The following is a 13,880-nucleotide window of genomic DNA, read 5'->3' on the forward strand; positions in this document are numbered from 1 at the left end:
TTCAATGATTGTTGCAGGAATGAATGAGTAAAGGCTTCAAGAATGAAATAGTTGCAGAAAACCCACTTACTTTTGTACATAAGCCCATGCAGCAGCCCTCCGGGTACAAGTACTTATGTATCTCCTTTTGTTGAGTTCTCTATTTTTTTTATGAATATGCATATTGGGGGAAAAGCTTCCATCTGCTCTCTTTTAGCTGATTATATCACATTTTGGAGCTGCGCATCATTATGGAGCTTCAGAGAAAGACGATCATTTACATTACATATGGATATAAAGTAGAGAAGGAGTTGATGAATTGCAAACAAGTATAATTTATATGGACAAAGTGTGCCAGAAGTGCTTTTCACCCCATTTTACTCTGCAAATGGAATGATTCCTGCCCATTCACTTGGCGTGGTGCTCAAAAAGTCGAAGAGGAAAACAATCCCGTTCGCCTTCTGCATCAGGATTCCACTCCGTCCCTCTGAGGGAACAGTGCCCTGCATTTCAGGCCCACCAGGGATCCCAGGAGGTCAAAGGAGATCTCTGAACACAGTAATGCCATTTAAAAGATTTTTTCCATCATGGCTTCTTAATTTATGATAGACCTCACACAGATGCACTAATACTCAGACTGTTGGTGATTCAAATGTGAGACGCTTGCATGATGAAGAAAGAAAGGGAGACTGATGAAAAGCTTGTATTTTCCTCTGCACTGTGATTTTCCCACGGCAGATCATTTGCCTAAGTGCCATTAACTTTGTAAATATGTAAAAATCTACATTTAGGGTGTCCTTCTAAGGGCACAGCACAATGTCCTTCTGTGTGGGCTACAGCACAATGAGCTGCGACTCCATATTGTAAAGACCAGGGAGGGCCCAAGGTGCAGTATTAGGAGTAATAACCTCACATCTTTTATTGATTTAATTTTATTCATGAATATAAGCAGTTATTTATATACTCAAATTGTTTGGTCTTTAAAAACGATTATTCCTGGGGTGCCTGGGTGGCTCAGTAGGTTAAAGCCTCTGCCTTCAGCTCAGGTCATGATCTCAGAGTCCTGGGATCGAGCCCCACATCAGGCTCTCTGCTCGCAGGAAGCCTGCTTCCCCCTCTCCCTCTGCCTGCCTTTCTGCCTACTTGTGATCTCTGTCTGTCAAATAAATAAATAAAATCTTTAAAAAAATGATTATTTTTATATTATTATTATATAACCTCAAGTGTGAGGAATCAAAACTAAATACAACATGGCCTCTTTCTAATCTATCAGAACCCGACAAAGAAATATTCTGTCCTGACAAAATGGTCATTATCTGTGAGGTTCTGTTAAATCCGCTGATTCTCACTGCTGTGGCACAACACGGTTATCCTAGCCCTCAGACAATCGGTGTCTGAAGAATTTCAAATCACTACACGCCCAGGCCTGTATTATGGTAACATGTGCACTGCTTTCATTTTGTGTTCAGATATCAGTTTTTATTCACGTGACATGCACTGTGCTGAATGTTTTGTGTACATTATCTCATTTAAGCAGCACAGAAATATGAAATGTTAGTATTATATTTCATAGAGGATAAGAAAACCCAAAAAACCTAAGCTCAGAGGCTACGTGACTTACACAAAGTCGCACAGTGCTCAAACCAGACCTCTAGGTCAACGTTGGATGTGATCAGATGAATTCAGTGGTAGGATAGGGGGTAGCCTAAAGTAAGGGTTCCTTTTATCTTATTTCGGTAACCAGGAAACCTGGTCATATTTTAGAAACTGCTGTTCTTTTACCTATATTTAGTTCCTATTCATTTTTGTCTCAACCTTTACATAATTCTAGCATGACATCCTGTGCGTCCTGATTAGTCGAACGGTTTTCTTTGATGGTGTGGAGGGGATGGAAGAGTGTGCGTGTGTGGTGTGACAGAGTATCTACAATTTCTTCATATTATTTTTCTCAGAACTTAGGCTTGTAACGGAAGTTTCTCAACATGAAATGTCAGCATGTCATCAATTTGGCCTCACTCAGGAAGTTGCAGGGCGCTTGACTAACCTCAGTGAATTAGATGTTGTCTAAAACCTGATAATCTTGAGCTGACTATCATTTTAGAAGTTTTAAGAGTTATTTTATTAACTATCTTGGAAATTTAATTGATAAAAAAGAAAAGCTTCTGATAACAAATTTCAGAGTGAAAATATATTGGTACTTGTATCGGCAATAGAATCAAGGGGGGCAGAATTTAAAAGAGTTCATTTTTGTTCTTAACAAAAAACGTATTATGGAGATTTTATCCATTTATCTGGATTAAAATTTCTCTAACTAGGCATACTTTCACCACACACTTGAATTTGTAAACATAAGATGTTCTTGGGATCAGAGCAATCACGGCATCCCAGGACAGTTTTACAATCTTTCTGTACCGAGAGACAGCTTATTCAGTGACAGGCTGTGGCAAGATCTTCGTGCAGATTCTATGATCCAGAGGCTTTCATTGGCATAGTCTTGGGCAGCATATGCGTTCCATGTCTCAGAATTGTTGTGTGAATAAAGAAATGATTGAGACCAGGACTCTCACCACATTTCAACCTGGAAACACAAAGCCATCTGGGAGCCATGAAAATGTCACTTTCTAACCACCTTCCCATCCACTCTTGAAAGGCTAAGACTCCTGTCTGTCTCCTAGTCAAAAGCAGCCAAAAGTCTAAGTCTTTCAACTACCTTACAACCTTGGCTGAACTACGTCTAGCCTTTTTACTTCTCTTTATCCAGCTTGCATGGTCGAGAGAAAAACCCAAGGAAAGCGAGCAGCAGGGATCCAACAGGTAAAATCAAGGGCCGCAGGGTTCCTTTAGTGTGAGATATGCTTTTGCTACAGGTGTCCTTTTCAGCACTGTGCTATGTGATGGGGCCGTCCTTTTGGCAACTTGAACCTCATGGTGTTTCCACTTCTCTCTCCTTCTTTCTTTGTAGGAATCCAGTCTCTCTTCCTCTTCCTCAGCCTCCTCAAGGCCTTTGCAGCACTTCTACTCAAAAGCATTTCCCTAAATCCTCGAACTGGGTACCAGATCTTTATTTTGAAGGAAAAGAAACTGTGGCTGGGTAAGCTTCACCAGTGATTTCTACCATTTTACAATCAAACAGTTCCTCACATGCTTCCTAACCTACAAATTTCTTGCTGTCCTCATAAAGAAGCCGTACGCTCTAGAATTCCCTGAGGCAGCAGGTTGATTAAAGTTTAAAAATTATGGTCAGAGGCTGTGCTGTGTCCTAGAATAATCTATTTAGAGTTGTAGCCATAGTCAGGAGCAGGACCAGGATGGAGGCAGCATGTTGGAAATTTGAAATTGAAACACTATTTCCTGCTGTGGAGGGGAAGGATAGGCGTAGGCATGTGATTTACTCCTGACCTGGGCACTGCATTTGGGAGTAAATCTCATGGATCTGGAAAAATATACTAGAAATTAACAGTGTAATAATGTCTCCCAGCATTCGAAATAATACTTTGTGTTTCCTGATTTTTCCTAAGGTATTGTGTTTTATTTATTAAAGAAATGTTTAGATCACTTTGGAAGGTATTTACCTATAGACTAAGTACATTGATTTAGATATAAATACAGAATCCATTATATGGGAATAATTATTATATTCGTTGCCCTCCAGCAAATGCTTCCTAAATGCCCACTCTGTACAGGTCTAATACCAGGCACCAGATTACAAAGCTGTCACAAGGAGATCGTGGTCTTGTGGAAAGATAAGTGCCTCTGAAATAGATAAAGTATAATAAAGTGCTATGACCAACAGAAATACAAGTTGCTAAGGAAACCCAGAGGAGAAAACCAAAGGAAATCATGGAAGGCTTCACAGAGTAAGTGACTTTTGTGATGAATCTTAAAACAGAAAACAAAGGGAGACTCTTGGATGTAAAAAAAATAGGAACCACTCCAGGAAAATAAATAGCATAAGAGAAGTCCCAAAAGAAATTGTGAATTTGTGGAATTGCAAGTAGATTATAGAGAGTGTAGAGTAAGAGGAGGGGGAGGAAAGATATGATTCATAGGGTAGGTCAAAAGTGGTTGAGAAGAACCTTATATACCCTGGAAAAAAGTTCAAAAATTATACTGAAGAGAGTGAGGAGCTATAAAACAAAACAAAACAAAAAACAACTTGAAGCTGGAAGTCATGATTTGATTTACATGTTGGACCTTTCTGGAGGCTGGGTGGAGGATGGATTAAAAGGTAGGGCACTGGTAGAATAGGGGTCAGTTGGAAAGCTATTGCACTATTTCATAAATGAGCTCATGAGGTTCCAAAGCAAGACAGCAACCATAGGAAGGGTTAGAAAGTCATGAATGGCAAAGCACTTCTAGAGGTAGGACTTGATTACATACTGAATCTGTGAGAATTGAATCTATGAGAAGGGTATATATGAGATGATATGAGAAATGATTTTCTGTTTGGGGTAACTGGTTGGGTATTGGCATCATTAAAGAAAGAGCTTTGTTTGGAATAAAAAAGCAGAGACAAATTTGTAGAGAAAAGTCAGAGATTTGGCTATGTTGATCTGAAGCTTCTAGAGTCCTATGTTGGACTCCTTTCCCCACAAATTAGAATGTTGAAGCATTAGCCCCCCATATATGGTATTTGTAGATGGTGTTTTGGGGAGATAATTAGGCTTAAATGAGGATGTGAAGGTGGGGCCTTCGTGATTGGATCAGTGCCGTTCTAAGAAAAATCACCGGAAAGCTTGCTATCTCTGACGTGTGAGGATATGGTGAGAAGGCAGCTGTCTGTGAGCCAGGAAGAACTCTCATTAGAATCCAGCCATGCTGCAACATGATCCTGAACTTTTGGACTTCAGAATTCTAACAAAATAAGTTTCTGTTGTTTAAGCCACCCAGTCTATGATATTTTATTATGGCAGACTGAGCTGACTAATACATAGAAGTGTTCAGGAAGTCGGATAACACAGACCTGGGGTTCAGGAGACAGATGGAAGTGAGGTAATTCATTTGGGAATCATATATATATGTGTGTATATACGTATACACATATATATGCTGTATATCAGACAGACTATAAAACTTCTGGTAATAGATATTTTGTCTAGAGGTCTAATATAAAAATACATTTAAGTACTAGTAGTCTGGAAAATAGCAAATGCACATAGTTATTTTTATTATTTAAAATTAAGGTATTTCACAATTAAAAATATTTACAATTAAAGATGAAACATCTGTACAATTATTAAAATTCATTTTACTCAACGAGAGTCAACAATATCTTGTTATCTCTACTTTTATACCAGATAACAGTGAAGAAATTAGCAAAAAATAATTTCTAAAACTCCACTGTGGATCAGGATAAAATGTCTCCAGTATTAACTCACGCTTTCCCATTAAGTATAAAAATGAGTGTGAATGCTGCTTGGACAGTTGGTTAAACAGACAAATGGTTCATTACTATTTATTGAATAATAGACACAAATGCAAAACCAACAGGTATGAAAAAAAGAGGAGTTTTTTTCCTGCAGAATTTATCATTTCACACTTAAACAAAGCTGAATATAGCTTATGTCACACATATCAAAGACTTATACTATGCCTTTTCTAATATAGGCAAGTGAAATATTAACATGTAGCATTTAAAATAATAAATATACATACTATTTACAATAATTGGGAATGTTAGAGACATGAACTTTTATATAAAATCATTCAGATTAAAACACTTTCTCTTTAGGTTGTATTGCCAAATGTTTTCTTTCTCTCCCATTTATTTGATCTTTTAGTTCAAGTAGAGTTAAAATGGAATGCATTTGTACATATATAGTTGAGAATGTGTGTTCAGTCACTTGGCTCTGTGATAGTAATCTTCCGTACCATGTCAGAGAGATTTTCAGACTCCAGATCTTCTTTGCCATTATCTGAATTTTCTGATGAGATATAACAACCAGAGTCCCTTGGGCAGTCGTCTAACTGTGACTTATTTAAGGAGTTGTCTGGGCTTAAGGATAGGGGCACAGATTCATCTTCTTGCTCTTGAATAGCTGTAAATGGAAAAGAGGGCAGCATTTAGGAGAAGGCAAAACAAGTTTTATTCATGTACTCATTCGTCTTTGAGCTATTTTAACTGTACCAACCTTGACTTCATTACATTTGAAACTTCCGTGAGTAAACAATATATTTGTTTATTATAAAAGAGATATTTGCACTCAAATATTCAAGCCCTGCTTTCCTAGAAGACAAAGTTTGCCTTTTTTTTTTTTCTGCTCACTTGCAGTTTCATGGAATTCATGTGAACTGCTTACATAAGCGAAGATCAATATGGACTCTCATTTTACATTAATGATAAGTTGCCAGAGAAAGCAGATTGTATCCACAGTTTGACTGATGCCTTGTCCAAATACTCCTTAAAGTAACATTAGAAAAAGTCATTTGTAGTTTAAATGTATAATCCAACTCAATAGTGATCTTTGTGGACAGTTCTAGAATCATGATAACGTGGAGTCATGAATAAAATATCTCTCTGGGCAACAACAGATAGTAGGACTTCAATTACTTGGAATTTAACTAAAAAAAACCTTAAAAAGTATTTGGAATTTTCCCATGTCTGCGTTCACCAGAAAAATCAACATAGAAACCAGGTTGCTTTTAGATAGTAAGACACCACCATTTTCGTTGACTCTGCCTTATTTAGTTTGTCTTCTACATCTTTATAATTCTGAAGAACAATTATTTATATTCAGATTGGTAACTGTGTTATCAAGTCAGTAGTCTAGATTCAACAGACATTTTCTTTGAAAAAAAAATTAATACTAGAGATGTCACGAAAGATATTTTGAAGAACCTAGGCAGGACTATGAAGTTCTAATCTTCTCAAGAAGCCTTTACCGTCAGAGTTCTCTTGGTCAACGTCAAGTTTCTTTCCTTGACTTCCCTGAAACGGGTAAATGTGTCCTTCCCCGCATCATGAGATGGGTTCCTTGGGGAGGAGATGTATCTCAGGCCACTACCCATCAGCCCTATCAGCATACCTAGTTCTTACCCCTTCTACCCTCAGAGTTTCTCCATGTTAGACATTTGAATAACTCCACTTGGGAAGAACCAAACGCACCCATTGCAGGGCGGGACAAGACCTCCGCCTTCAGAGACTACGCACTTCATCCTATTCTGGTGAGAAGAAAATAAATCCCAGCTCCAAAATCCTGGAAGAAGGAAACTGTAATTTTCCTCAACAGACTCTATAAAAGTAAAATGCTAAGTCATTTAGCTTTAGGAAATCCACCCTTTATCTTGTCTACAGATAACCCGCTTCTTTAAGTGCATTTTCTAGGCTTCAGATATCTTGCCAACATTATGTTCTACTGTGTATCCAATTGTTATCAACATCCTTTACAAGAGAGAATTGAGTCGTGGTGCCCGAAGGCAGCCTTGTATGTAATGAATTCACATCTCCTCAATGGATCTAGAATGGTACTCTTTTATGTACCATCCACAGAAGAACTGAGAAAAGAGTCACATTAGTTTTTGTACTCTGTGGTTTAGATGAGGAACACAGGTTGAGAAAGATTGGGAAAAAATGATAAAGATCATTTTCGTCGACTCATCTTCAAACTGAATCATAACAGTTCTTTTACTCTTTTCCTCAAAGCTTTAATTTGCAACAATAAAACCACGCTTAGGCCATTCTTCTGAATCTTCTCCCTGTTTGCACAACATTTTTAAACTGTGGACTCAAGTATCAGTTATTTAAGTCCAGTGATGTTATAACAAGTTCTAGATATCAGGACCTTTACTTTTACTATGCATCGAATGTGACTGTTTAAAAATTTTAGCCACCATGAAGCATTTTCTCTTTATTAGTCTTAGCAACCTTTAAGTTTAGAGTGAAACTTCTTAATATCCATTAGTGTTTGTGAATATCAGTCATTCAATTTTGTTTCCAAAGCTTTCTTACAAAAAGACAGCACTGAAATGGGACCTCTTTCTCTGAAGGAAAGATTTCTCCCCTGACTCTGCTTTTCCGTCTTCTTGCCACTGAAGTGGAAGAACCAGCTCTGTGTTTCATTATCCAAGTGCTTCTGGAAAAGGCCAGAGAAATTAGTCCTTTTGTAATGCTTACTGCTACATCAGCAGGGTTTACCATACTTGGAATGTGATCCTAGGCCATCTTTCTCCAGATTATATTTGGGCCTATCACCTCGACACAAAATTAAAAGAACTAAGTTATTTCCCTTCAGACCGACATTTTAGACAGAACTTGGCATAGTAAAAATTGCTCCCAATACCGTGTTCTATTTAGGCTGATTACTGATTGTGGGACTCTCTTCAAGATATAAGATTTGGGCTTAAAGAGCTCTGATTTCCAAACTTAGTTCTTTTTCTTTCCAAAAATAAGTACTTAGCTTGTTATTTTGTCTTCAGAAGCCTCTCTCCATTCCCCTCAAAGGGTAACAAAGTAAACAAACAATAAATGAAAATCTGACTTTAACAGAGAATATATAGTTTTCAAATATTGGTAATAAAATGTATTTGTTTTTATTTTCACCTGAGAAGTGCTCTATCACCGTCCCAAAATTCTGGGAATTGGTTTGTTTTAAATACGGTTTATTTATTATAGGAACCTTTTCTCTGCAATTTTTATGGAAAAAGGGAAATAGTTTCTCAGTATGAAAGTTACGCAGCACAGCAATTTACAGGACAGCAGTAATTTGCTAAATGATTTCCTAGTGAAATGAAAACATGACTATGCCTCCTTGAATGCTTCCCACCAGGCTTGCAATAATTTTAGGCAGGTGATCAGCTGGAGCCCCTTGACTCTAACTATAAAAAGAAAAGGCAGGTCTTTATGTTATATTATGGAAATGAAAGCTATATAGCATTCAGTTTTTGTGTTTGGGGGGGGGGGGTCAGGGTTTTTCTTCTCTTGCTTTATTTTTTGTTGTTGTTTTTTCCGTCCTGACGCTAATGACTTCCAGATTGGCACAAACCTAGGTCTTGTACTATGGGTACTTTTTCCAGCACAGGGGATAAATTCAGGCTATTATGTCCACATTTTCTTTCTAAGTCATTTAGTCCCTTCATGTGGCCATGAAACAGAGTAAAGCTAACTGACCTACCTAGAAATTGAAACTATAACCTTCATCAGTTTTGGCCCATGGTCCAATCATCTGAGCTAACCAGGCAAATAACACATTGGAATAAGAAACAGTTTGCCTCCAAAATTACAGACTTACCATATGAGATATGAATGCATCTTTTTTTATATCAAAATGTTTCTGATAATATGTTAAGTTAAAAAGAACAATCTATATGATTAAGTATTCTATTACTAAAATTATTTGAAGACCAACAGACTTATGCTTATAATTCACAAATGAAAGTGTTAACATTTTAGATAGATTTTCTCTATATTTCTCACATCACCTATAATGTCTTATATTTCAATTAAAAAACAACAAAAAATTAAGATGGTATAGTTTTTCAGTAAAGCCCCTGCATGGTTTGCTAATCTTCCAAAGGCTATACATTTTCAAATCTAGGTATATTGGAGAATTATTACATAATTTGAAAAAGGGTGTCTCGTTGCTGGCAGCTAAGAGCAGACATCATCAGAAGGCCAGAAAGCAACCCCAGACATTTCTGTACTCTATATCATGAGAATAAAATTAGGTTAAGTTAAGGTTAAGAATAATTAGGTTAAGAGGAAATTATTTAGGAAATATTTTGTCATAAAGAACTCATTTGAATATTAAAATATTTTATTTCTTACCCGGATTTTTATGGAATCATGTAAAGCCCGTGGCTCAACATTTTAAGATAGTCATCGATAAAGATAAAAAGTGGCATGGTGATTAAAAGAGAAGACAGCTAATAAAATTATTCATAAAATAATTATATTGGAATTGTGACATTTAATTAATTAAATATAGGCAATTTCAATTATATTAAATGTGAAGAAAGCTTTAAAGAATTCAAACTAAATCCTAATTCTGGGAAAAATTTCTCATATCCAAAAGAAAGAAATCTGTCCTATATTGACATAGGTTTCTTTCTCAACTTTCTTCACGCAAATATTCCAGATTTTGATTTTACTGTCTTGTGTGCCTTATGTATGAAGCTTTTGTTTCTTTAGGCTCCTGTTTCTTTGGGGAAACTATAAAATAATGCAATCTACAGGGCATAAGAAAATGCCTGGCCAATGCAAGTGCTCAGTAAGCAATTTTTTAAATAAAAAGATTGTGATGTTTAGGTTAATTAAAGGAAATAGGTATTAAAGATCAAATAAGAAATTTTGTTGAAATTCAAATGAAGATATCTCTTGGCTCTTTGAATTATTGTCCCCTTCTTCTCTCCTGGTGCCATCTTCCAAGAGGCAAAACCAAGCCTATGTCATCCTCTCTGAGGATTGCTCAAAACCCCAGCTTCATGTTGGAGCCCCACTTGGGTCACTCAGAACAAAACTCAGACATTCTCTAGGTATCTATGGCTGTATTTATTTGTCCAGAGGCAGTGTTGTTCAAGGAGGACCATTCAGCAGACAATATGGCGCAACTCTAGGTTATTTCTGATTTCATCTTAAGCACATCCTTAAATCACCTGAACGTGTTAGTTTTATAATAATGACTTTTTGGTATTCATGTCATTTGGAAAAACAACAAATGGAAAACAGGAATCCCTTCATGGAATAACCACCAGTTGCTCTTGTTTTCCTGAGGTCATGAGAAAATAGGAGTTGAAATGACACTCCCTGTTTTTGAACATCTCTCTTTGCATCTTTTTTTCTTTTTTTAAGATTTTATTTATTTATATGACACAGAGAGGGAGATCACAAGTAGGCAGAGAGGCAGGCAGAGAGAGAGAGGGAAGCAGGCTCCCCGCTGAGCAGAGAGCCTGATGCGGGGCTGGATCTCAGGACCCTGGGATCATGACCTGAACCAAAGGCAGACACTTAACTGACTAAACCATGCAGGTGTCCCGTTTTAAACATATTTTTATGTCAGTATGCATTATATTCTCTTAGTATCTTTGTAGGACCTTGTTTGCATATACTAATTAATTTAACAAATCAATTACTGATGGAAGTTCACGCTTTAGAAGTAGTAATAGTTTAACTCGCAGTTTTAGCACTTGTATGTTGAAGTTCATCAAATTCCTAAAACTGGAATTTCTGGATACAAAAGTATGTACATCTCAAACTTTGATAGGTTTTACATTATTATCCTCTAGAGATGTACTCATTTACACTCTTGAATATACACAGGCATGCACAGTGAGCATACACACAACATAGATCTTAAAAACCCAAACCAACACCCATCTGCCTACTACAAAAACTTTTATCTGTGAGGCGGGATTGCTAGGGACTAGAGGTTTATAATCAGAAAAAAGCTTCCCTATGATTTACAAATCTCTTTATTCCCTCCGTGTTAATTCATTCTGCAAGATTTTGTTGTTTTGTTGTTGCTAGGTGTTTTTGTTTGTTGTTGTTGTCGTTGCTGTTTTTCATTCTACAAGCATCTGTAAACCACCTACTCAATGCAAAGCACAGTGGGAGGGGCTTTGGGGAAGGCAAGTGGTAACAGAAGATTTGACCAGGGTAATCATTACAAAGAACCCCTAGCGCACCATCATAGTGCAATATAAAAACAAGTGCATTACAAGTGCCTTAGGTGACTGAGGTGACAATTCTATGGCCTCTCCACTCTGGGCACTGTTCTCTGATAGAAGATTAAAAATATTTACATTTCATTTTATTTTTTGTGTTATATGGAATACGGCATCAATCGTAAGTTAAATTTTGCGGTGCCCCCCCCCAAGATTTAATTTGGGTAAAACAAAAAAGAAATCTGAAGAAACTGAATTGCATAAAGCTAAACGGCTACAACTAGAGAGATATATATATAATACATATTTATAAATACATAAACGTGAGATGCCCGTGTGCCTTCTCTACTGCGTGTATGCAGATGATTAGCCTGCATTTCTTCAAAGCTGCACGCTTCTGGAATCTAGATTCCAATCATATGGCAGGTGGGTTGGAAACACCAGGCCTGCATGTCAGGGGCTGGGGCACCAGGCTACCCTGGCGCGCTGTCAGGCCAACTGCTGGACTGCTGCTCGGCGTCGCTGCAGATCTCCCCTGCTGGCAGCTCATGCTCCAGGCTCCTGGCTGGGACCTGCCTCTTGCCCTGCGTCCTTTTAGGCAGGTAGGCAGGCAGGAAGGCACAACTGGGGATAGTTGAGCAACGTGGAGCTGCTGTGACCACAGCTGGTGCCAACAGCCTGGCACACAGGCCGCCCTTCCCCCTCCTCTTCTCTGAGTGCCACAAAAAAGGTTGCAGCTCCCTCAAATACATGATTCGTGGCTTCTAGGACAGTTTGCTCCTTCAGTTACTAAGTCTTCCCCCCCCCCCAACTCTGATTTAAAATTTAATTATTCCTGTGCTTCTATGGAGAACAAGATAGTTCCATCACATGTTTTCCCTGAGGACAATAGTACGCATTCTCATAGACACACTTTTAAGACACATCAAAGTGCCTCTAAATGTGGGAAAAGAGGAACGAGTTCAGAATAAAGAGAAAATATTTACTATTAATAGCAGTTAACTCTCTGATTATTTGCAAGAAGCATTTATTAGCAAGGCAAAGGTGTCCCGAAGGTTGTGTTTATGAACAACACATGCACTAACACACACAGACACACACACATTCTCTTTTCTTACTGGGAATCTTTATTCAAACAATTTTAAAATTGTTTAAAATTGACAAACCATTTTAAAATTCAGGTGATAGAGAAAGCCTAATGTGCACCAAATAAATAGATTCTGCTCTTTTGCTCCTTCAAAAGCCGAGCGTCACCCCAATTTTTCTTCCCCATCTAGCCTCATCTAGATTCCCAGCTGGGGGAGCCCATGACCTAATTCTGCTCTCTTCTAAGGCAACACGGGAGCAAGTTCAGCAAGTTCAAGTTCAGGTATTGGCCTTGGCGGGATTGCAGAACCCCAAAGTCGTTATCCTCCTCCAGAGGTAATCCTGTAATCAGCGCTAACACCACTCACCAGCCCTTCTATCAGCTTGTAGGAGAAACAAATTTACCTCCTGTCAAGCAGTGGCCTGAAAAGTTTAATCCAGTTTTCGTGTTCAAGGTCAGAGTGGGTACAACGCTATCTGTTGTGGCCTAAGAGAAAAGGAAAGTTGCTTGCCCTAAGTATTAGGTTTCTGTTTTGGTCCCCGTCCCACTCCCCCTACCCTCTTGGTCCCTCCAGATGTATTAAAGGCTCACATGGGGCTTGCAGTTTTTCCTCCATCATGTCAAAGTTTTAACTCTTGCCCGGCAAACAGGTGTCCACTCTCCTCAATTTTTTTTTTTTTTAAGATTTTATTCATTTATTTGACAGACAGAGAACACAAGTAGACAGAGAGGCAGGCAGAGAGAGAGAAGCAGGCTCCCTGCTGAGCAGAGAGCCCGATGCGGGACTCGATCCCAGGACCCTGAGATCATGACCTGAGCCGAAGGCAGCGGCTTAACCCACTGAGCCACCCAGGCGCCCCAGACTCTCCTCAATTTTTATACTGGAGGGTTGGTAAAGCAAAACTTTCCAGTTCCCAATCTAAGAGGCACGAAGCTTTAAACTAGGAATTTATGGACATTCCCCAAACTATCTTCAATGATCAAGATCAAATGCATAAATAAAATCCTGGCCAATCTGCATGCTCCATTCTTACACACACACACACACACACACACACACACACACACACACAAAACTATTTTTAACCCATGACTGTGACATGCATTTGTTTTTAATAATATCTTAGTTTTATATAACCATATATTCAAGGTCTTTATCATTCAAGGTACATGAAGGTTGTGCATTTAATCTTGAGCATGGTTGTAGGAGATACGA

At 38.1% G+C, this 13,880-nt stretch overlaps 1 protein-coding gene across 3 annotated transcripts in view; it reads right to left on the bottom strand.

Annotated features, from left to right (window-relative positions):
- Positions 1-5,129: 5,129 nt before the first annotated feature.
- LOC111147041 (SAM domain-containing protein SAMSN-1) overlaps positions 5,130-13,880 on the bottom strand; it is a 152,910-nt gene continuing 144,159 nt past the window's right edge. The window contains exon 8 of one of the 3 annotated variants that reach the window (XM_022502914.1): positions 5,130-6,017. In XM_022502914.1, coding sequence (XP_022358622.1) covers positions 5,815-6,017 — 203 coding nt within the window. In that variant the 3' untranslated portion in view covers positions 5,130-5,814. The remainder of the gene's footprint in view (positions 6,018-13,880) is intronic. The other 2 variants (XM_022502896.1, XM_022502906.1) reach the window with 2 other exon arrangements.

This window comes from Enhydra lutris, unplaced genomic scaffold, assembly GCF_002288905.1.
Source record: "Enhydra lutris kenyoni isolate GAN:26980312 unplaced genomic scaffold, ASM228890v2 scaffoldscaffold2, whole genome shotgun sequence".
NCBI lineage: Eukaryota > Metazoa > Chordata > Mammalia > Carnivora > Mustelidae > Enhydra > Enhydra lutris.